The 24,723-nt window shown below is 41.2% G+C and overlaps 1 protein-coding gene across 2 annotated transcripts in view; it reads right to left on the bottom strand.

The window, feature by feature from the left end:
• ITGB6 (integrin subunit beta 6) overlaps positions 1-24,723 on the bottom strand; it is a 207,650-nt gene that overhangs the window by 35,087 nt on the left and 147,840 nt on the right. For both annotated transcript variants that reach the window (XM_082261028.1, XM_082261027.1), the window contains exons 10-12: positions 13,158-13,292; positions 3,593-4,001; positions 55-277 (exon numbers count right to left, since the gene is read on the bottom strand). In XM_082261028.1, the coding sequence (XP_082117154.1) occupies positions 55-277; positions 3,593-4,001; positions 13,158-13,292 (767 nt within the window). The remainder of the gene's footprint in view (positions 1-54; positions 278-3,592; positions 4,002-13,157; positions 13,293-24,723) is intronic.

Below are 24,723 nucleotides of genomic sequence, written 5' to 3'. Positions count from 1 at the left end.
ATGCTAAATTACATTATTGTTCATAGGAAAACAAAAGCAAAGTTTATAATTTACCTTTGAAAGTCACAGGGATCGCCACAAGTTGGACACCTTTCACAAGTATTGCCAGAGACGCTTGCGCCATAGCAGATACACTTTCCGCATTGACATTTACCTCTTCCACTGCACACAATTCCACTCTCTGAGATACAGGGGTCTATGTTTGTGCTACAGTTACAGTATGGGCCGGTCCATCCACTGTGACAGGCGCACTCCCCACAGTCACAGTTTCCGTGTCCTGTAAAGGGTCATAACACAACACTTTAGCCTTGTCTCAATAGAGATGCTTCATAGTCAATTCAAATGATACACAGGCCAAAAACAATTCTAATTTGAATATCTATGAAAGGTTTCAGCTTCTATTGATTCTTAATTTTACAATATCTAAAATATATACAATATATAACATTTTGGGAAGTGTGGGATGCTTGGAAAAAATGTTTGAACTCGTCTGAATTATTGTTGTTCCTCCAATGACCAAGCTCTATTTAGGGCATCTAACTAAACTCCCTTCTGGACTCCTCCCTCATCTTCATTAGTTTTTTATTTTTAGTTATTTATTTATTTTTCTCTTTCTTCTTTTATTTTCTGTCCTTTTCTCTGTAATATTAAAATTGTGGCTTCAAATTGTGAGATATCGTCCTAACTTATGACTTATTTTTGCATTTGTGGTGAACTCTATTCACACCCACCTTAGTTTAATACTTATTGATGTTATACAGTCATCCTATTGGTTTGAATTTGTTATATATTGTAATTGATATATGTAATTAATTGCTAAATCATTTACTGTCTATATGTACATGTTTTGCCACATCTTTAATAAATATATATTTAAAAAAAAAAAAAATTACAACATCAGAATGTGAAAAAATAAAAATGTACTAATCTTAAGGGGTTCCATACTTTTTCCAGAAGTTTAGTATTTTCCTGGGCTGCGTAGTGGCTAAGTGGTTAGCACTTCTGCCTAGCAGCGCTAAGGTTGTCAGTTCAAATCCCAGCCATGATACTACCTGCCTGGAGTTTGCATGTTTTCCCTGTGCCTGCTTGGGTTTCTTCAGGGTGTTAGTTTCCTCCCACACTCCAAAGACAGGCTGGTAGGTAAATTGGCCCTAGAATTGTTTATGATGTATAAATGTGAGTTAAGGACCTTAGATTGTAAGATCCTTGAGGGCAAGGACTAATGTGAATGTATAATATACAGTGTATGTATGAATGTGTGTTAGGGACCTTAGATTGTAAGCTCATTGAGGGCAGGGACTGATGTGAATGTATAATATAGTGTATGTATGAATGTGAGTTAGGGACCTTAGATTGTAAGCTCCTTGGGGGCAGGGACTAATGTGAATGTATAATATACAGTGTATGTATGAATGTGAGTTATGGACCTTAGATTGTAAGCTCCTTGGGGGGAGGGACTAATGTGAATGTATAATATACAGTGTATGTATGAATGTGAGTTATGGACCTTAGATTGTAAGCTCCTTGGGGACAGGGACTGATGTGAATGTATAATATATTGTGTATGTATGAATGTGAGTTAGGGACCATAGATTGTAAGCTCATTGAGGGCAGGGACTGAGGTCAATGTATAATATACAGTGCTTGTATGAATGTGAGTTAGGGACCTTAGATTGTAAGCTCATTAAGGGCAGGGACTGAGGTGAATGTATAATATACAGTGTATGTATGAATTTGAGTTAGGGACCTTAGATTTTCAAGCTCCTTGGGGGCAGGGACTGATGTGAATGTATAATATATATATATATAAAGTGCTGCATAAACTGACTGCACTATAGAAGTTATAAAATAAAAAGTGCAGCGCAATCATATGGAAATACACATTACCCCAGCAATTGATGTATCCAAGTCCACTTATACGGAGACAAATCTCCAATACATCATGTAGCAAAATGAATGACACCAGTCTGTAAAGTGCAAAGTGATAGAGACAGTCCTTCTGTGGGTATTAAGAAGCAGAAACCAGGTGTTGATAGCAAATTCATGCAATAAATGGTTTAAGTGCCTGGAGGGGAAGTCACATGACTGCGGCCATCTTGGTACACCAAGGAAACAACAGGGACACGCAGACGCACACCCTGTTTGCTTGTTTGAAGCTTTTCATTCATCTGTTTATGTGAGTGCAATAATCATCTTTAATAAAAACCCTTCAAAAATATACAGAGAGCACTAGATCTTTTTCTCCCCCCCCCCCCCCTGCATATGAGTACTGTGGAGGAGACCTTTGAAAGCTATCTTTAGGCGATCAGGAGTGTCAGCATCAGGATATCTGGTTGAACGCTGGCTGGCCCTGAAGGGTCTGTATATGAAGGTGAGAGGCAAAGAATGCCTTGGTGGTGGGATGTCAAGGGCACTTAAACCATTAATTGCATGAATTTGCTATCAACACCTGGTTTCTGCTTCTTAATACCCACAGAAGGACTGTCTCTATTACTTTGCACTTTACAGACTGGAGTCATTCATTTTGCCACATGATGTATTGGAGATTTGTCTCCGTATAGGTGGACTTGGATACATCAATTGCTGGTGTAATGTGTATTTCCATATGATTGCGCTGCACTTTTTATTTTATATTTCATGGAGGTTTTATGTGATTGCCCTTGAGTGTTTAGCTGCTAATCTATATATGGTCTAGAGTAGAGTTCAGCGCTGAATATTCAGTTCAGCCACACCCCTGACGACGTCATCCTATGACGAAACGCTTCGGGATTGGCTGGTGCGGAGACGCATGCGCAGACGAGGGAAGCGGCGGCCATTTTGTCGGTTAGAAACCCACGCTACCGATGTGCGATGTTATACTCATGGAGAATGTAAGCTGCTTTTTTACCGTTTGAAATAAATGTTTATTGAATATGCTACACCATGAGGGGATTTGTCTCTTGTATTTTCCGAGTACCTAAAGGAGGAGTCGGGGGAACCCGGGTGTAAGAGCATTGGAAAGAGGCTTTTGGAAGCGGTCTTCCCTGTCAGTGTCAGCATCTTTATCTGGGCTTGGTTTGACCCTCATGGGTCTATGCAGCTGGTAAGAGTACCCGGTCACTCTGCTCGGTGGTGGTCTTTCTCTGCTTCACATTTTTCATCAATTTAGTAGATGTGGACACTGCCAGCACTTTTGGGACTCACCTTCTTACATTCATCAGCCTGCTCATTAGCACTGTTGATTATAGACTAGCGCGACACCATTTTATAAAATCATCTTGAAGATATATGTTTTCTATCTGTTTGTGTCAGCAGCTTATCTACGATTGAATTTTATACATTGTAATATTGCATATATTGATTTATTTATTGGTGCATATTTCATATGATTTTAGCGCAGCAATTTTACTATTAACAGCGCTGAATATTGTTTTATTTATTTGCACTATATAAGTCCCTGAAATAAATATATTTTTTAATGTAAAATGTGATCCTCACATTCAGTATTATTGTTCTTTTGTGTAAAAGAATACCTTTATTCATCGACATCATCATTTTGTGCTAATATGCCTAGAATGTTTTAAAAACGTGATTTTTCCATTGTAATTTTTACCTCCACATATAAATCCCCTGTGCCGAACGCAGGAAAAGTCATCGCATTCACAGCGAGGTCCATAGACTCGTCCATATATGGATGGATTACAAACGCACTGTCCACAGAAGCACTCCCCGCGGCCACTACACGCATCCAGTTCATTGCAGGAGCTGCTGTTCAGAGAGGCCTCATTACATTCACACTGAGCTCCTAGGAAGCCTGGCTTACATACACACACTCCACACTCCAGCGAGCCATTTCCATGGCTGCACTCGGGGGTCTCCTCCTCAGCTTCTGACTTGCATGAACAAGAGCACTCCGATTGAATCTCAATCTCCAGGCTCTCCTGAAGACCCAAAGGCTTTATGGCTATGCGTCGTGTTTGCTTGGAGCAGGAAGTTGAGTTTACAGTCACACTGAAGGAAACCTAAAGAAACAAATACATACATAAGAATGAACTTGTTTTATTTTCTTATGATATATGCAGGCTGACACGTCTATCTATAACGTTTTCATGCACGATTTACTTAAATGTTGCCAAAATTCACACACTGTTTTATTTGGATTCTATTGGAAAAAATGTGTAAATCTTGGGTGAAAGATAAGAGATTCCTGTGTAAAAACATTTACAAATAGACCCCATTTATTTGGTCTATCAATTGGTACACATTCAGCTATTGCACGGCATACAGATTTCTAGGTGCATTGATGGTATCAGATATAAATCCAAGCATGTAAAAATGTATCCTACCATAGCTTATTAAACTATATAATAAAATAATTTACCATCCAAACCCAACCATCCAAAACACCTAGAATTGTTGAATGGATACAGCAAATGAAAAATTTTGAAACAAACATGGAAAATGAGTTAACAAGTCAATCTAAAAACCAAGCACTTAACAGATACCGTACTTAGTTTCCTTGGATCCAATTCAAGAATACAAATATCTATGAAAACATTCTATTAAATGAAATAATCCGAGATAAATACCAATTTTAATTTTGAAATGATATCTGTTTTTGGATTTGCAGACATCAAGATGAAGCTAAAGATTTGCTGGTTCTGAAACAAACAGTATTTGTGTTTTTTATTTTCTAATATTTTTTACTTTTGATTTCTATAACTATTATATACTAAGTAGACTTATTCTTGTTTAATACTTTAGTGCTTCATTTTCTGAACCCTCCAGATCTCATTGTATTACTACATCATACATTTAACTTTCTTATTCTTACTGCATTGTTGTAACTTTTTATTTTCCACAATATGAAATATTTAAAATCAATATAAAATTAGCATTTAAAAAAAAAAAGTCCTTGGTTTGGAACTGGGTTCAGTTGTTCCAAAATGTCACTGGTTGTTTGCTTGTTCTGGTGCAGTGACTTACTAAGCAATGAAGACATAAGGAGGACAGAAATAGACAGACAATGCAAGGAATCAAGCAGGTTGATAACAAAATATCTGTAATTGTACACATAATCTTTACACGAAAAGGTCAGGTTTTTCTTTTTTTTGGCACCTACAGAGACAATATCAATAAAAGCAAATTATTTATTAATCATTTGCAGATTACAGTTTGATAAGACCATAAATTATTGTGGCAACAACTGTTCATTTTTCTATTAAAGCCTACATAAATACTCACTGGCCACTTTATTAGATGCACCTGTTCAATTGCTTGGTAACACAAATTGCTAATCAGCCAATCACATGGCAGCAACTCAATGCATTTAGGCATATAGTTGTGGTAAAGATGACTTGCTGAAGTTCAAACCCCACCATCTGAATGGGGAAGAAACGGGATTGAAGTGAATGAACGTGCCATGGTTGTTGGTGCCAGACGGGCTGGTCTGAGTATTTCAAAAACTGCTGATCTACTGGGATTTTCATGCACAACCAACTCTGGGGTTTACAGAGAATGGTCTAAAAAGAGAAAATATCCACTGAGCGGCAGTTGTGTGGACAATAATGCCTTAATGATGTCAGAGGTCAGAGGAGAATAGGCAGACTGGTTTGAGATGATAGAAAGGCAACAGTAACTCAAACAACCAAGGCATGCAGAATACCATCTCTTAATGCACAACACATCAAACTTTGAAGCAGATGGGCTACAACAGCAGAAGACCACACCGGGTGCCGCTCCTGTCAGCTAAGAAGAGGAAACTGAGGTTACAATTCCCACAGGGTCACCAAAATTGGACCATAGAAGATTGGAAAAACGTTGCCTGGTCTGATGAGTCTCGATTTCAGCTGCAACATTCAGATGGTAGGGTCAGAAATTGGTGTAAAAAACATGAAAGCATGGATCCATCCTAACTTATATCAACAGTTTAGGCTTATGGTGGTGGTGTAATGGTGTGGGGGATATTTTTTGGCACACTTTGGGTCCCTTAGTACCAGTTAAGCATCATTTAAATGCCACAGCCTACCGGAGTATTGTTACTGACCATGTCCATCCCTTTATGACTACAATGTACCCATCTTCTGATGGCTCCTTCCAGCAGGATAATGCACCATGTCACAAAGCTCATATCATCTCAAACTGGTTTCTTGAACATGACAATGAGGTCAACATTTATAAATACAGAAGGGGTCCATATAGTGAACTTGGTGTTGAGTTATTCACTTTAAGGTCAATATAGAGGACAAGGGGGCACTCTTTATGTCTAGAGGAAAACAGATTTAATTTCCAAATACGGAAAGGTTTCTTCACCGTAAGAGCTGTGAAAATGGGGAATAGACTCCCTTTAGAGGTGATTCTGGCCAGCTCACTAGATTGCTTTAAAAAAGGCCTGGATTCTTTCCTGGGTGTACATAATAAATAAATGGGTACTAATATTTATAGGTAAAGTTGATCCAGGGAATATCCGATTGCCTCTCGGGGGAGAGGAGGAAGGATTTTTTTTTCCCCTACTGTAGCAAATTGGATCATGCTTTGCTGTTTTTTTTTCGCCTTCCTCTGTATCAACTGCGGGTATAGGTTGGGTTTTCTTTACTGTTTTTTTTTTTGTTTTTCTTGGTTGAGCCAGGTGGACTTTTTTCAACCTGACTAACTATGTAACTATGTAACTATATGTGATAGGGTTGGGGGGTACTGCGCTTCTGGGAGATATTATTGGCCAGTTATACAGTGAAATAAATAAATAAATAAATAAATATGTAAATGTGGTGTGAAACACTCAAGTCCCTTAGAAGTGAGGGCACAAAAACAATATCAATAAATATATAAAGTGCTATAGTGAATCTGTGGATAAATAAATATATAAATGACGGAAATAATGCTCTTATCTCCAAATAAATCCTTCAAATATAGAGTACATTCATTTGTTTCCTATTAGACACCAAATTAAATTTATGGAAATTGCTCCTTATTTATCTTAAAATGATGTGACAGGTAAAGTGCAGTGCTTGAATACATAAATTGTGTAAAAAATCAGTCTTTTATAAAGTGCCAAAGGTGATTAAATAAGTTCTTTCCAGTGAAAAAGTATTCTTATATATCCGAGTAATACAGTTTTCATAGAGTGGTGACCCTCCACCTAGACACCATGTGGAAAGAGTGTGGGGTGCTTCTTCACTCCTATGCACCCCTCTAGGTGTGCTAGCCGCTCACCTCTATGCCTCAGAAAATGTGCCTTATTCAAATATCCAGAACTCCTCTCCACTCTTGTTATGACTCTCAATGGATGATGACTTTCAGTTAGCCCCAATGGATCAGCCTTACATATATCCCAATGGCCAGCGGATCTCGAAATACAAAGGGCTCACAATAGTGAATCCCCTGAAGAAGCCAGGTGAGCGGAAGTGGCGTAACGCGTAGGGACGCTATACCGGAAGTGACGTATGCGGAAGTGAGGACCGCGATTCTCCCTCACCCAACCTAAGGCGCATTGTTTTCTTCTCAAATGTGAGTGTTTTTAACCGCATTTTTTTTAAATAAAGCTAAATATTCACAACAATATTGCACTATTGTGAGCCCTTTGTATTTCGAGATCCGCTGGCCATTGGGATATATGTAAGCCTGATCCATTGGGGCTAACTGAAAGTCATCATCCATTGAGAGTCATAGCAAGAGTGGAGAGGAGTTCTGGATATTTGAATAAGGCACATTTTCTGAGGCATAGAGGTGAGCGGCTAGCACTCCTAGAAGGGTGCATAGGAGTGAAAAAGCACCCCACACTCTTTCCACATGGTGTCTAGGTGGAGGGTCACCACTCTATGAAAACTGTATTACTCGGATATATAAGAATACTTTTTCACTGGAAAGAACTTATTTAATCACCTTTGGCCCTTTATAAAAGACTGATTTTTTACACAATTTATGTATTCAAGCACTGCACTTTACCTGTCACATCATTTTTAGATAAAGAAGGAGCAATTTCCATAAATTTAATTTGGTGTCTAATAGGAAACAAATTAATGCACTCTATATTTGAAGGATTTATTTGGAGATAAGAGCATTATTTCCGTCATTTATATATTTATTTATCCACAGATTCACTATAGCACTTTATATATTTATTGATATTGTTTTTGTGCCCTCACTTCTAAGGGACTTGAGTTTTATATTTAAGCACTGTGTTTCACACCACATTTACATATTTATTTATTTATTTAGTTCACTGTATAACTGGCCAGTAATATCTCCCAGAAGCGCAGTACCCCCAACCCTATCACGATTCTCAAACTGACTGGTTACCAGTATTGGTACTTGCAGCATCTGGGTAGGCTCTATCTTGTAACATATCCTCCCGTAGACAGCGCGAGACTCACTCTACAACATATATGTAACTATATGTCACGGTACTCCAATGGCCTGCATGGTCACCAGATCTCAATCCAATAGAGCACCTTTGGGCTGTGGTGAAACAGAGGATTCACATCTTGGATGTGCAGCTGACAAATCTGCAGCAACTGCGTGACACTATGTAAGATTCTGGTACCTCCGGTACCCTTAATCACCACTTTCCTCTGTAATGCGTCCCACCTTTCTCTTCAGGTGGTACGCATATACCTTTAAGAACGATGATGTCACTGCTGAGCGCCGCAGAGCGGCTATTTCAACCGCCGGCGGTCTCACTCACATTGTTCGTTCAACCTGCCTTGTTATCCACATGCTTTCAAGCCTGTCTCTCGATCGGAACCTCCAGATATTCCCTCTACCTGGAGCAGACCGGAACCTCGCTACTGATCCCTGTATCTCGCTACCGGATCATTCCTTATCTACTGGACCTCTCTAAACTACTAACATTACCAGTGATAAGTACCCCGCAGGGGAACCCTCCATAACCTTATTGCACTATCTACCTATGCACATTAAGGACTGTTACTACCTATCTATACTATCCTATCATCTGCACTGTTACATAGATTGCTAGCTCTTCAGCCTACTACCATCTATCATCTGCACTGCTGCATAGATTGCTGGCTCTCCTGTCTACTACTATCTATCCTTGCACTGGGTTAGTCTATCCTGTATTTGTCATCTGCTGTCCTCACCACCTGTTAGCATACTCGATACTAACCTATCTGCATTCCTAAATACCATCTTGAACTCTCCTATACAAAACCTATCAAGTGATTACCATCCTTGTCACTGTTCACACCTGTCCCTTCAGCACATCACCTTCATACTATCATATACATCCTATCACTCCAGGAACATCTCATTGAGTGTGTATATATCTGTATGTTGAAGCTGACAGGCCCACAGTGATGAGTCCTGGAGAGTTGGATCTGGTATTCAACACATCTCTACATGACTACTGAGTGGAGATTTTGCAGCTGCAAATACAGCCTATAATAAAAACGCAGGAGCGTTACACACTATCATGTCAATATAGACCAAAATCTCTGAGGAATGTTTTCAACACCTTGTTAAATCTATGCCATGAAGAGTTAGGGCAGTTCTGAATGCAAAAGAGGGTCCAACCAGGTACTAGTAATGTGTACCTAATAAAGTGGCTGGTGACTGTATGTAACTGCATACACCACCTACTAATTAAGTACAGTAAGTTTGTAGGATATTAGGTTCAATCTAAACATACTGTGTTTCCATGTTATGATGCTGAGTCAGCAGTTGAATGGAGGTGACTGTGCATAATTCTCAGCTACAAGATCTGCTTCTTCAAGAGGATAATGGAGGTATAACTATAACATGCTACATAATGCATGTAAACTATTTCTAATAAAAATGAAAATAAATATATATTAATAATAGTATGATATATAATATATAATACATACATCACCATGCATATGTATTCTCTCATGTTGCTTAAGCCTTGGACCTATCGTTTTGGGAAGGAAATGCTTTCTATTCCCCTGAGATGCAATTAAAATCTGTCGATATGTTTAATGCCATTAATATTATATACGTTATTATATAGCCCTATATTGCCTATATTGATGAAACATCCTTATTTTATGGTTATGAAGGCTTATAACTTCTTGGGTAGGTGCCCAAATATATGATATATAGCTTATAATGTAACTGCAATTTGAATAATAGCTATGGACTCCGCATGTTTATTCTTCAGCTGGTAGATTATGTAATGACTAATTATATAATAATATACTATTATATACACATTTATTAGAGCAAATATGATCTGCATAGGAGTCCTGATGGTCTGCCTTTTCTCCATATGCCCCTGTGCTAGCGTTTGGGAACTTTTGAATGTCTGAACTATAGCCAAGTTACTGCTAATAGTAATATTTGATGTGCACATGATATATACAGGATTTTCACTTTGATGAGGTTATTTTTATGCACTGATTTTCTTGGATCTCACTTTCTCTGCATTAACATGTGGTTGCTTTAAATATACCGCCATTATCCACCCAAAAAAACAGATCTTGTATCTGAGAAACACATGGGGAAGATTTACTACAGTTGGTACACAGAGTCTAGTGCAGCTCTGCATAGAAACCAATCATCTTCCAGGTTTTATTGTCAAAGCTTAATTGAACAAGCTGAATTTAGAAGCTGATTTGTTACTATGTACAGCTGTACCAGATTTTGTGTGGTGCACAGAGTCATCTCTATTTTCATGCTTACTCAGCATCATGATATGGAAATGCTGTAGCATAAAATAGATGTGTTTTAATGTAATTTAATGGGTTTGATTTACTGAAACTGGAGAGTGCAAAATCTGGTGCAGCATTGCATAGAAACCAATCAGCTTCCAGTTTTTACGATCTTATCAAAATTGAATCTGTAAATAATTAATAAAACACTTTTACTAATGTTGTCTCTATCTAAAAAGTCTAACTTTTTATGTAAATAAACTTTCTATCTTGACAAATTCTCTGTAAAATGTATCTAAAGAAAAGAACAAAAATTTCACATATTACAGTTAAGCAGTCCTTAGATGTGGCGGCTGTTTTCTCTTGAATCATTGTCACCCTAGGCAACTAACTACTGATTTAACCCCCCCCCTCATCTTTATAATAATGGGTGAGCTGCTCAGGGCTGGTATTACTACTTGAGATAAATCTGCAGAAGAAGTTACAAGCTTAATGGATTTCTAGCGAGACCAACAGCTATTTTTTTGCAGTGTTAGAACAGGTATGACAAAACCGCTTTCAATGGTATATTTAATTAGCCAGAATGGAGCAAATAAAAGAAAGACATTATTAGGGTTTACATTCACCTTATTTATTTTTTGGTTAAAAATGTAATCTTTATTTGCATAAAAGGCATACAAAAAACAATACTTTTTGGGGGTACATTCACCTTATAGGGCAGTGATGTATTTAGGTTTTGTGCTGTCCTAGGCCTGACTAAGTTTGTGCACCCCCTAATTTAAATATGACCTACCCCTTCCTGTAAAGGCCACACCCCTTTCCGGTTTATGACGCGCTCTGTCATCTGTACACCACAGACCACAACCACAGTCTATCGGTGCCCATCAGCATAGCCCTATCAGTTCCCATAAGTTCAGCCTCATTAGTGCCCATCAGTGCCGCCTCATTACTGCCCATTAGTGCAGCCTTATCAGTGCAGCATATCAGTGTGACCTCATCAGTGGCCATCAGTACAGCCCCATCAGTGGCCACCAGTGTAGCCTATCAGTGCCCATTAGTGCAGCCTATCATACCTGCAGGTAGCAGTGTGACTGCTTTATGGTGGTGCCAGACTGATTTGCCTCCTGGACGCCGCCCCCTGGCCCAATTTGTCCCATAATACTGGCACTAAACTAAAAGTGTAGCGCAAGCCGGCAGGGACCCTTTTCGTGTGGAAGTCGAGAGGAGGCTAGTTTTTTTCATTTGGTGTGCAGCTTTTTTGCTGCCCCCCTGTAAAGTGCCGCCCTAGGCCTGGGCCTTGTCGGCTTAGGCCAAGATACAGCACTGTTATAGTGTAGATGCTGGTGTTCTGAATCACTTACTGTTTTTTTTATGTGGGCCTCTAACAAAGATCTGGATGATAGCTTTGCTTCTTCTACTTACAGAGTATCCCTCCACCTACACATATTTTTTAATAATGTGAGCTACATTGAGTGTCGGATCACACTTATGCGATGCGGGAAGGCTGCGAATTTGCAGCCTGTTCCCGCATCGCAAACGCACCCTTGGCAGTTCACACTGCCATATGCGATACGCTGGGGGTGTCAATGAAATGTTAACGACACCCCCAGTTTGATTGCATATCGCAGTGCGATCTTTACAGTTTGCACAGGATCGGATCGCACAAGTGTGAACCACTGTGCGATCCGATCCTGATGCGGCTGAAAAAAAGGGTCATGTGCGACTTTTGTGCAGGTGCAGTGCGAATTTAGCCATACAAAGTGTATGGCTGAATTCGCACCGCACAGCCGATCGCATGTAATGAAGGAGCAGTGCGCTCCGATATTACATGCGATCACCGCAGCCGCAAGAGTGTGAACCGGCACTAAAACCGCCTGTCCAATAAGCTGTGGCGGTGGAAATTCCCCACCCTGCAGCCACACATAACAAAGAGGTAGGAACGCTGGTGACACCATTGACCGATTATAGCCACATGGACATACTTATCAATAACATTACCCAGATATATACCAATGACGTCACCCTTTTGTTACTTGTAGCTATGGGGTGGGGAATTCCATGGCTGCACCCAATGGGGATAGAAACCTTCTATCATGTGACAGTTTTCCATGGATTGTGGTTGATCTGAGTTTGGCTAAAACTTTAGCTCATCCCTGATTAAAAATAACAATGTTAGTGAGCTCTCCCCCCCCCCCCCCCCTTTGTAATGGCTGTGACAGGTGAGCAGAGCTGGAAATGTACAGAACGAACCAGTGTAGTTCCAGAATGATAAAAGTAATACATGAATGAGCCTGCCAGGATCTAGCCAAATGCACATCATGTTAGGAATGGACTGACCTTTGTTTCTGAGAATGGATTACATGTGCTCAGAGATCAGCTTGCAAACTAAACTCAGCTGTAATTTTAAAAATACTGGAAATAAATATCCATTAATAAAAATTCTAGATTAACTCCAGGATTAAATCGACTTCATGCATACTAACTTTAACTATGAATAAAAGGCCCTCTGCTCTAGGACCTTATTTATATAGTAAATACATGAGTACTTACTCTGTCCCCAACTTTTATTTGCTGGCACCTCCTGCTGTTTGGGATGGATATTTCATTGTTACAGTGCGCAGTGAAGAAGAGGTTAAGTCCATCGGTGTCTCCTGATACTTCAAGCTCAATTTCTGACCTCAGTTCCTGAAAACAGAGAAGTGATTCAGCCATATTGCTAACACTCCAACATTAACATTTAGCTGATTTCCTGCCAAGATGTCAGGAACTTCTTAAGTCCCGTTAAAGTGCTCTGTGAGTCATACCAGCTTTAATCACCTTTCAATAAGGCGAAAATTAGGTTTTTATGTATTGTGCTTTGCATTTATGTAAAACAATGACAACTATATGCATTAACCTAAAACCAAGCAACCGAGTTAAATATGTCATTAAGCCATGAGCGATATTGAAATAGTAAACTGGGATTTTCATAATTCAATGCTTCAAATAAAAAGTGTAGTTTAGAGATTAAGGCTTGGTTCACAATAAGTAGACCTCATAATCTCGCGATTTTCAGTGCAACGTTGGGGTCAGACTTTAATAAACCCTTGATGTGGCTTTGAAAGGTCTTTTACACTGTGTGGCATTGAAGTCGTGTCAAAGTTGGATTAAAGTAGTGCAGGAAAGTTGGAGCGACTTCAGTAGTGCTAATTAAGACAGCTTTCATTGGCTAACATGGGATTACACATGTCAGGTGACTTGGGGTCTCACAAGTCGGATCCCAAGTCACGGCAGTGTGAACTGAGCCTAAAATTAATCATTTGTTACAATGATCAATACAGGAGCCTAAATACAGACTTTACTGCTGCACATTCTTAGGCTGGGTTCACACTGTTGCAATGTCAGATATTGCATGTGATTCGCACTGCATTGCTGTGTAGATCACATGCAATGTCTGTACGATGCAAATTCAGCCATACAGATTGATTGGCTGAATTCGCATCGCATTCAGACCAAAACGGTGCAGGACCCTTTTTTTTGGTCCGCAGTGGAATCGGATCGTATAGGTGTTTACACCTATGCGATCTGATTCCTGCACTATTTCACAGTTCTCAATGCGATCTGCGAGCCGATCTGGGTGTGTCATTACCTTTGCATTAACACCCGCAGCAGTTTGCATAGGGCAGTGTGAACTGCCTGCGAGAGACATGCGATGTGGGATCCCGCACAGGAATATGTGTAAACCCAGCCCTAAACTGGCCACAAATGGGTTGACTGCTTGTGCTGCTTTTTCCTTTCCCAGTTGGATCTCTGCTGTACAGGAACTGCATGAGGCTATCAGGTCAAATTTAGGTACTTACTTACTTATTTAGGTACTTTTTCCCCTCTTGCCAAGCTGGCTGGGTTGTCCTTAAAAAAAACATACTCACATGCCCAGCGAAGCCAGCCTTATCTAGTATAACCTCCCCTCCAATGCTGCATGCTGGGTGCCAACCTGCCATCTCCTCTGCTTTTGTCATCAGGGGGCTAGCTGTCTCTCCTGAATTTTTGTAGCTGGCCCCTTAACGATGTACTGCAACACATGCAATGTGATATGGATTGCCCTGCACATGTGCAGTGTGGAACGTATTACCCAGCTGCTTGCAACCTCCTGGGATGCATGACATGAGTATTTTAGGAGGTTACGGGCAGCTGGGGCTATGTCATCTTTGCCTAAGGAAGAAAGTCAGGAGCTCTATCTGTTTTTCTAACAAAAAAGGTAACTGTAAAAAATTGTATATTTATATATTTGTACCGGAGAAAAGAAGAAGCAATTAAATGTAAAGAAGAAGGCTAGGTTCTAGGAATCGACCGATTATTGGCAACACCGATATATCGGGGGCCGATATGTACTTTCCCAGATATATTGGAATCGGCCCCTGAGGTTACCGATATTGCCGATATTTTGGGAAAGTGCTTGTACCAGGGTGATGCCTGCAGCTAGAGTCCATAGCCGATGGTTGGCTGACTTGTAATGACAACCGATGTGGCTGAGAAGCCGCTTGGCTGTCATTACAAGGAGCAGGAGGGGATGTCCTCCCACCACCTTCCACGGCTCGCCCGGGTCTCCCGTCCCACCGGGAGACCCGGGCATCCTACCTCCACCGCTGCCGAAGAGAAGACCCGATCAAAGCCGTATTCGGCTCTGATCTGGTCTCCATGTAAAAACTTGGTGCCGAATTAAAAAAATGACAGCATTCAAAACAGCCAAACTTGGCGTTTTGAATGCTTTTCAGTACTGAGGAGGGGTTTGGGGTCTTTTAGACCCCCAGATCCCTCCACAAGGAGTACCTTTGTAAAGAAAAAGAAAAACATTTTTTTTTACACGTCCGAAAATATCAGCTGGTATTGGCCGATACCGGCCAATACCGATATCGGATGACCAAAATATTGGTATCGGCATTAAAAAACCGATATCGGTCGATTACTACTAGGTTCATACTTGTGCGTCTGCACTTTCATGCATTTGTTTACATTTTTTTTGCATTTTTTATGTGTTTACTTTGAAGTCTATGGTGCCAATGATGCACTATATTTCAGCAAAAGAAGAACATACGTTGTTTTCCAGGTTGCACGGAAGTGTGTTGCTTAGGTTTGAATTGGCCCCATAGATCCCATCTTCCTCTTCATCCTCATCTTGCTCTTGTCATGCATTGTCCTGAGATGACTGAAACACGACAAATCACACACCCCTAGTTTTCCATATGGGGCTCCTTCACACCTATGCAACTTGAAAAACACCGCAGGTGCATCTTTTGCTTTATTTTTGAACTCATAGACTTCAATGAGCACTCATGAAAAATAAAAGAAAATGGAATGAAAAACTCAGAGGCAGAAGTGTGAACCCAATGATTACTGAGTTGTATATTTGGGGCTTTTCTGCCTGCCTAGAGTTCAGCTTTAGCTTTGTACAACGTATGTTTGGTTTCTGGATGAAAGATCTGTAATGAAAGAATCTCAGACAAGCTTCGACTTGTAAACCCAGAAGCTCATTGACAATCCAAGGCCCGAGGACACTACAGCTGACTGCTGAGGAGAATTTACTACTGTTTATAGAAACTCCAGCAAACTCTCAGTGTAGGAGACTTATGTGCTTTCAGGAGACTCCTTTTGTATGGCTTTACTTTGACTTTACACATAATTCTCCAAAACAAACAAAACGAATCACAAAGTGTGGAAATAATTCTTACTAACACCCACACATCTATAGATCAGACTTTGACATTGTGAAGGATAATGTACTAAACCTAAACTTATGACCTTATATCTATATAAAGATTAATGTGTAGAGAGAAAAGTGTGAAGTGCCCTGTAAATGCGTAGTATTTATAAGCCGCGCTTAGCTCCTTTAAAGAAGAAGTATCATGTACAGCACGCCAAGGGACTGATGTTATATTTAATCTATATTTGGATTATGGTCTCTTTAAGGGAAACGGTTTTGGTGTACAGTTGGTGTACTCGGGGGGTTTTTACCCATGCAGGGTGAGGGTTTCTGGGTAGTCTGATCAGAAAGAAGAGGACTAACTTACAGTCCTCTCTGAATTTGCAGAATTTAGGGCTTCAGAGAGATATTTGGGTGGAAAACAGGGCCAGATCTAGCCTGTCTAATGTGGGGTTGCAGTAAATGTCAGGAGGCAGAGGATGGGAGGTCAGCAGGGCAGAGGATAGGGGTCAGCAGTATGGGGTGAGAAGGGCACAGCAGCAGGACAAGCCCAGCTGTTCACATGAGATCCCCCCCCCCTTACATCAAGAACTCCCATCAGATTCTCCCTCAAAGTCCCCCTCTACATCAGAGTCCTCCCCCTTACATAAGGGTTCCCAGACTCACCCCCTCTGACATCAGGGTTCTTAGAGTCCCCCCCTTACATCAGGGTTCCTGGGTTTCCTCAGCTTTACCGCAGGGTTCCCACTGCCCCCTTACATCAGGGTCCTCAGAGTCACCACCCTTACATTAAGGTCCCCCAGAACCACCCATCTTACATTAAGGTCCCCAGGGTCACCAGGGCCATCTTACCCTATGGGCACACTGGGCAGTTGCCCGGAGGCCCTATTTGCCTGGGGGGCCCTAAATGCCTTGTGACCCAGCCAAGCATTAGTCCTGATTCTCGTGTGCATCCCACTGCTGAACTTAGCAGGTGGCAAGTGCCTGTTGGCCCTGGGCTGCTGCCAGGCTACTTGGGCCATGGAGGGGTAGCCCACAACTGCAGGAATGCCTGTCTGCCTCCACGGGAACAGACACGCATGTGACAGTAGAGTCTGACTCCCGTCCGTGTGTGTGTTCCTCGGACTCAGCCGCCAAACTTGGAAGCTGTCATAAGCCTGGCACTGCTGTACCAATAAATATCGCTCTATTGATAATTTGCATTTTTATTCTCATAGGTGATTGTGTAGGCAGGGCCCCAGTGCACTGCATTGCCCGGGGCCCTTTAATGCTCTTAAGCTGGCACTGAGATTCACCCCCCTAACATCAGGGTCCCTAGAATCAACCCCCTAAGATCGGGGTCCCTAGAGTCCTCCCCCTTACATCAGGGTCCCCAGAGTCATCCCCCAAACATCAGGTTCTTTAAAGTCCAGGCTGTCCCAGTGATATCAATTGGGACGCAGCAACTGTATGGATAAAGCTGCTGCTCCCAATATGACATCTGTGTGGGTGACTCAGTCAGGCAATATTATATCTTTCTGTTTGTAAAAAATCTTATGTGAATGAAAGTGTTTTGGTACAAAAACGTTTTTATTGAATCATCAAATCACATGCATCATCAAATCACAAACCAGTGCCAATGTATTCAGAATATATACAGGTAAAAAGATGGCGCAAATATTCACACAATAAAAGATTTCCTAAGAGAACATGAACAGAGGCAGTAAATGAAAGTTTGCATTCTTTAAAATGGTCCTTTGTCCTGAGGTTTATGTGTGTCTGTAAGACTGTCAGTTGTGTTACAGTAATTTAAGAATTTTGTGGGTACAAGGACTGAGGCATACAGTATATGTACAGTGCATACAGGGACTAAGTTCTGGTTCTGTTTATTCATTCCTCGTTAAGCCATTACCACTGTTAGGCACAACCTCCAATGTTCCACTTGGAATTGGGTTCCTCAAGTCTTTCATAATACTAGTCATGCTCACATTTTGTCACACTGTTTTGACTCTTTCCTTGTAAGGCCAAGCAGATTACTTGTTATGGGCAGTGTTTATGTTTACATATTGTTTATATTTTTAAATTATCAATTATTTTAGATTATAATAGGAGTTCCTGTCATGTTTTACATTTCAGTAAAAGATGCACTCCAAATTTTTCATGCTTTATCAGTGAAAAAAGTTGAAAATGGCTGCACACAGCAATTAAACGCACCACTGCTGCTTTACTATGTAACCAGCAGGCACGTAAAGCCCTTGAAAGCTAGAGAAACCAAACCCAGTTTTTGCCATGGCACACTGTGCGTGCCGCACTTTTTTTTTCTCTGCTAGAAGGGCCCAAGATATGATCTTGCACACAGGCCCACTACTTTCATAAAACGCCCCTGCCATATACATCCTCTACCTAATGGCCTTGTAATCTATTTTTCATTAAATTGTTTCTAGCTGTGTTTTTCATCCTCCTTGTACTGTCCTACGTGAGCTCACAAACCCCCCCCCCACCCACTCCTGTTCTGTTTGGATCGCGCAGTGCATGGTAATTGCAGTCATGAACACTGCTCAATGCACACTACAAATCGCATAATACATAGTCGCTAGTCTATCTCTGGAGTGATCAGGACAGGGTGGCTAAGTTCCTACATACAGTGGGACCATGGAGACTGAACATAGCCAACCTAAAACAGGAAGTCAGATCAAAGAAGCAAAAAAAAGTAATCTGGAGGAGGCTGAGAGCATTATTTTCCAGTTGGATATAATGCCATGTGTAATTTATTTACTCAATTTGATCTGTAAGTATTAGATTTTTTTAATGGCCCTTTTTTGAATGACATTATTCATTACCAATTGAGTTATATATTCTAAACTTGGCACTCTACTCCATTGATATGGGCATATTCTCCTGATGAAGTGAGCTGAGATTCACAAAATGTGTTGAGTTTTAAGATGCATTTTTCTAATTTGATCTTGTATTGGTACCTATAACTTTATTGTATAGAATATACCATTATGTCATTTTTACGCATTGGCTTGATATTATACTACATCACTTTATTATTTATTACTACTTTATGTAGTGAGATTTGTATTTATTTACCAATAAATCTGTATCTGTGTGTGCTATTGTGGTGTTGTGCCTCATTTAGAGTCCCAAAAAAGACTGACCTTTGTTTTTTTTAGAAGGTACTTTTTTGAGATAAGAATACATACTTAAATAGAAATTGTTTTAGAGTTTAGTGCCACTTAAAAATTTCATTTGTATCAGAAAAGTACATTTAGTCTTTGAATAACACTACACTTGTCCTCTGACACATTCACAGAGAAAGGGCATGCTGGAGCCAAGCGTGACTCACACCTTGGAATTATGTTTCATCATTGCTCACTCCACAAACATTTTGAAAAGTAATTACTCGCTCCATATGTTTTAGATGTACTGTATACCTGTCATCCAGAATTATTGATAAAGCACTTGGTATTTTATGTTTTACTGCTGAGTTGATAAAATACTAACTGATGCACCCCACAGAGAAAAGAAAATTCTACTGGGAGAAAATGTTTGCGGCCATCACTGGCATATTCTGAAAATGCCAGTTGTCTGGCTGCCATGCTTATCCAATGGTTCCACTTTTTTTTAGAGCCACTGACTTGGAACAGGTATACAGATGAGCAGTTTTGTCTTCCCAGTCCCTTTCATATTAATTGGGATGCAGCCGCTGCACGGACACAGGCGCTGTTCCAAATTTGACATCTGTGCGGATGCACGGCCCCAAACGCACACTGTCTTCAGGTGTGTCATCTTCAGGTGAACAAAGAAACAAAACTATTCAGCTCCTCTCGGGGAAGCACTACACAGGAAATTCACAAAAAAAACACATAAGCATGCAGCTCTGCATGCTGATGTAAAATCAACAGTAATTTGTTTAAATAAAGGTTTTAGCTGTTAGCTGGGCTGTTTGCGTCTATTCAGACACACAGCCTGGCTTGTCACCATCCCCTGCTCTCTCCTCACAGGTTGTAACTGACAACAGCAGGAGTCAATAGCTACGGCTGCTTTCAGCTAAGCCTGTGAGAGTGGGGAGAGGGGAGAAGAGCTACTGCAGACATGCACAGCACTGGATGGCGATCGGTGAGTATTGGGGAAGGGGAGGGGGGGTGGAGTACTATTGTTAAACGGTTTTTTAGCTTAATGCAAAAAATACACTAAGCTAAAAAACCTTTTACCTTTACAACCACTTTAATTGCAATGTACACTGAGCTGCACATGCACAGCCCAGTATACAATTTTGGCAACTGCTGAGATGAATGGTGCCATTGCGGTTCGGCCAATCAAAATGGTTGAGGACTGGAAGAGGACCAGGTGAAAATATAAGCACCAGCAAGGGTGTCAATGGTGTATAGTTCTGCTTTCATGGAACTAAATCCTCCTCTCCTTTACAGCCAAGGAAACTGCCATTTTAGCCTCTGGTTGATCTGTCACTAATGCAAAGTCAATCTAAACCAGTCCACTGAACATCATCCCCTCCACTGATTGACAATGCTGCTGTTCAAGGGTAGCCTTGTTGCCAGTGTTCCCTTTAGCCTGCGCGCATGCGCGGGCGCGCAGTGTGAATGAAGGTCCCGCGCAAGCACCTATTCAAACCGCGCAGCCGCAGACGTGGCGGCCGTGTAGCAGAGCGTGCGCCGCGAGAGCACGCCCATTGTGTGACAATAGCGAATGAAAATTCGCTATTGTCACACGGATCCTCCTCCTGGCCAATCAGGGAGCGGGTCCTCCCGCTTCCTGATTGGCCGAAAGGCCAACTTCATGCCATTGGCCGAGGAAGAGGCGCCGGGACTCGGGGAGTCAGGAGGACTGAGGAGAGGCAGGAAGCCGGGGAATGAACTGAAGAGAAGCTGCCGCCCGTGACCATGAGGTAAGTGCACGGGGGGGGGGGAACACTGGCATCTCTACATTGATTTGGGGACAATGCTGTGGGCACTCTGCATTAATTAAAAACTGAAAAAATGGCAGAACCATTACTAGACTCGGGACTGAAGAGTCTCTACATTGAAAGGGGGCACACTGGCATCTCTACATTGAAAGGGGGCACACTGGCATCTCTACATTGAAAGGTGGCACACTGGCATCTCTACATTGAAAGGGGGCACACTGGCATCTCTACATTGAAAGGGGGCACACTGGCATCTCTACATTGAAAGGGGGCACGCTGGCATCTCTACATTGAAAGGTGGCACGCTGGCATCTCTACATTGAAAGGGGGCACACTGGCATCTCTACATTGAAAGGTGGCACGCTGGCATCTCTACATTGAAAGGGGGCACACTGGCATCTCTACATTGAAAGGGGGCACACTGGCATCTCTACATTGAAAGGTGGCACACTGGCATCTCTACATTGAAAGGTGGCACACTGGCATCTCTACATTGAAAGGGGGCACACTGGCACCTCTACATTGAAAAGGGGCACGCTGGCATCTCTACATTGATTGGGGGCAATGCTGTAGTACTCTGCATTGATTGGGGGCAATGCTGTAGTACTCTGCATTGATTGGGGGCAATGCTATGGCACTCTGCATTGATTGGGGGCAATGCTGTGGGCACTCTGCATTGATTGGGGGCCACAGAAAAATGATCAAACGTTGACCGGTCCGCGGCGATAAAAAGGTTGGGGAGCACTGCGCTCAGAAATTTTTTTATTTGCTCAGCCCAGTAAAAAATTAGAGGGAACATTGCTTGTTGCTGCTCCAAAGATGCAGTGGAAGAATGACTGTAGCCACCGCAAGACAGGAGGTGTGTTATTGGCTAAACCCCAGGTGAAAATAAAGGAATAAAAGCCTGAAAAAGAAGACTAATGCAGCCACCGCATTCAATGATTGGTAAGTTACAATACATTAAATCTTTGTTTTTTTAAATTAGCCCACACCAAGGATTTAGTTATGCTTTAATTTTCTACTGCAGTCAAGATCAAACCTTGCCCCATCAGCCATCCAAAGTGTAGATACTGTGTAGTACCTCCAAGTACCAATGGTAAACTTTAAAGTATCCCTGTGGAGTACGCTTGGTCCATATCCTACATGGGACCTCAGCTTCTACTAAGTCAACATAAAGTCCTTCCCCATGAATTATATGAAGTTTAGATACTTTGTGCTACCTCCAACTACCATATTGATCTTCCCTGTGAAGCCATCTCATATCTGGCTGTACTTGGAACCTTGACCTCTGTTACAGTCAGGATCAAGCATTGCCCCATCAATCGTCTGAAGAACAGACACCTTGTAAGACTTCCAAGTACCAGTATTAGTCTTCAGAGTGTACCTGTGGAACCCAGTTGTATTATAGGCCTAGGGCAAATCTTGAATTCTGCCCTAGCCAAACGATCAGACAGAGAGTACCTTTAACTTGAAGTTTACTAAACAGGTCCAATATTAGAATTAATAATGCAAAACAGGGTCTGAATGGCAAACAGCATGCATACAATACAGAGTAATAGAAAACAGATTATGAAATTTGCACAAACGATGACTCATCAAAGCAACATCTCAGTGGCTCAATCATGGTAACACGTTGCTGCATAGTATAGTCTTTATCAGAGATGTATAGTAACTAAGTAGAACTACTTCACTACTGTACTTAAGTACCAAAAGGCGGTATCTGTACTTTCCTAGAGTAGAATATTTTTCTCCTACTTCCACTTTTACTTCACTACATTTTTCCAATGATTTCAATACTTCTACCACTGCCGGAACAGTAGATGGCAGGTTTCATGAAGCTGAAAACATGTGTATTATCAGCGCATACGAAAATAAATGCTACTGTATGTATAAATAAAAGCTGCATTTGAAATAATAAAAAACAATACGATGTTCAAACTTTTGACTTCTTTCTTTAATAACTACATAACACAGTACTGGTACTTTTACTTTCAGTACTTGAGTAGCAAAATTTAAAAAAAAAACGACTTGCAATACTTAAGTACAAAAAATGTTGAATACTTTAGTACTTCTACTGAAGTCACTTTTTGATTGAGCACTTCCACTTCTACTCAAGTCACTTTTTGATCGAGCACTTGTACTTTTACTCAAGTATGGGTTTCGAGTACTTTATACAACTCTGGTCTTTATAGAACTTTTTAACAACAGACAGTCTAAATGAGAATCTCTACATTGCTAAAACTGTACACAACACGGGCACTTGCATTGTCCTTATAATAGCTTCTCTCACAAGAAAATCCAGGAAAGCTCTGTTAACACAGGTGAACAGCTGGAGGAATCTCGGGGAAAAAGGACGAAGCGCCACCCTACTGCAATTGCAGCGTTCTAGTCAACAACCAGGAGGTGCTCCCCACAATGATGGGTCTTTTTGAGAAGCCACATGCTATTAGGATCCTGATTGACTGCCTGCACACTGGTCCTGTGGTCCTGATACTGGAGGGCCACCTAACTGGCAGCAGATAATTGAATTTTCTTAGCTACCTCTGCCTCATCAGGTGTGGCCTCGCAGAGCTGCCGAGGGAGGGAAGGAGATAAACGTATCTTCTCTGGACATTTCCAGGAACCCAGGATGTTGTGAGAAAAGGAGTTAAAGGGGCATCAATCCGGGAACAGTGAGTAAATTGGCTTACACCAAGTTTTCTTAAATGCCAGAGTCTTTAATGTCCTTGAAGTTCAAATAGGGTGACACTTAGTTTAGAGATTAGGCAGGGATTCATCTGAAATAAATAATAATAAAAAGAAATGGCTGCACTCCAGATGAGGTCAAAATCCAGGTTTATTACTGGACATCCCAGTGTGACAAAAGGTGGCAAGGTAGACGCGTTTCACACACTAATATGTGTGCTTAATAATTCATCCCAGTGTGACAAAAGGTGGCAAGGTAGACGTGTTTCACACACTAATATGTGTGCTTAATAATTCATCCCAGTGTGACAAAAGGTGGCAAGGTAGACGCGTTTCACACCTTAATATGTGTGCTTAATCATTACTAATGATTAAGCACACATTTTAGTGTGTGAAACGCGTCTACCTTGCCACCTTTTGTCACACTGGGATGTCCAGTAATAAACCGGGATTTTAACCTCATCTGGAGTGCAGCCATTTCTTTTCATTATTGATTATCCATGGAGGCGAGCCGGGGCGTGCACCGCTGTAGGTCATCAGGCTTCTGGATCACCTTGAGCAGTGAGTCTCTTTCCTTTGTAGGGATTAATCTGAGTCTAGAATTAAAGGGTCTTCAAAGGGACAAAGAGATCAATTTGAACACTAACACAGTTACGTACAGGCACTACCATGTTCTGCAATTCAGGACTGTTGTAACCATTGTAGGCCAGTTCAGGTTCACTTCGCAGAGTCTATGTAAGTGACTACAGTGAGTTAATGATATAGCTGGAGATTTCACACATTGATGCCTATTACTACACTGTTTGCATAACTTTCCATGTTAATCAATCATTGGGCTTAGATTA

This window comes from Pelophylax lessonae (assembly GCF_965119305.1).
Source record: "Pelophylax lessonae genome assembly, chromosome: 6".
Lineage (NCBI taxonomy): Eukaryota > Metazoa > Chordata > Amphibia > Anura > Ranidae > Pelophylax > Pelophylax lessonae.
This window is presented reverse-complemented; position numbering and strand designations above follow the sequence as displayed.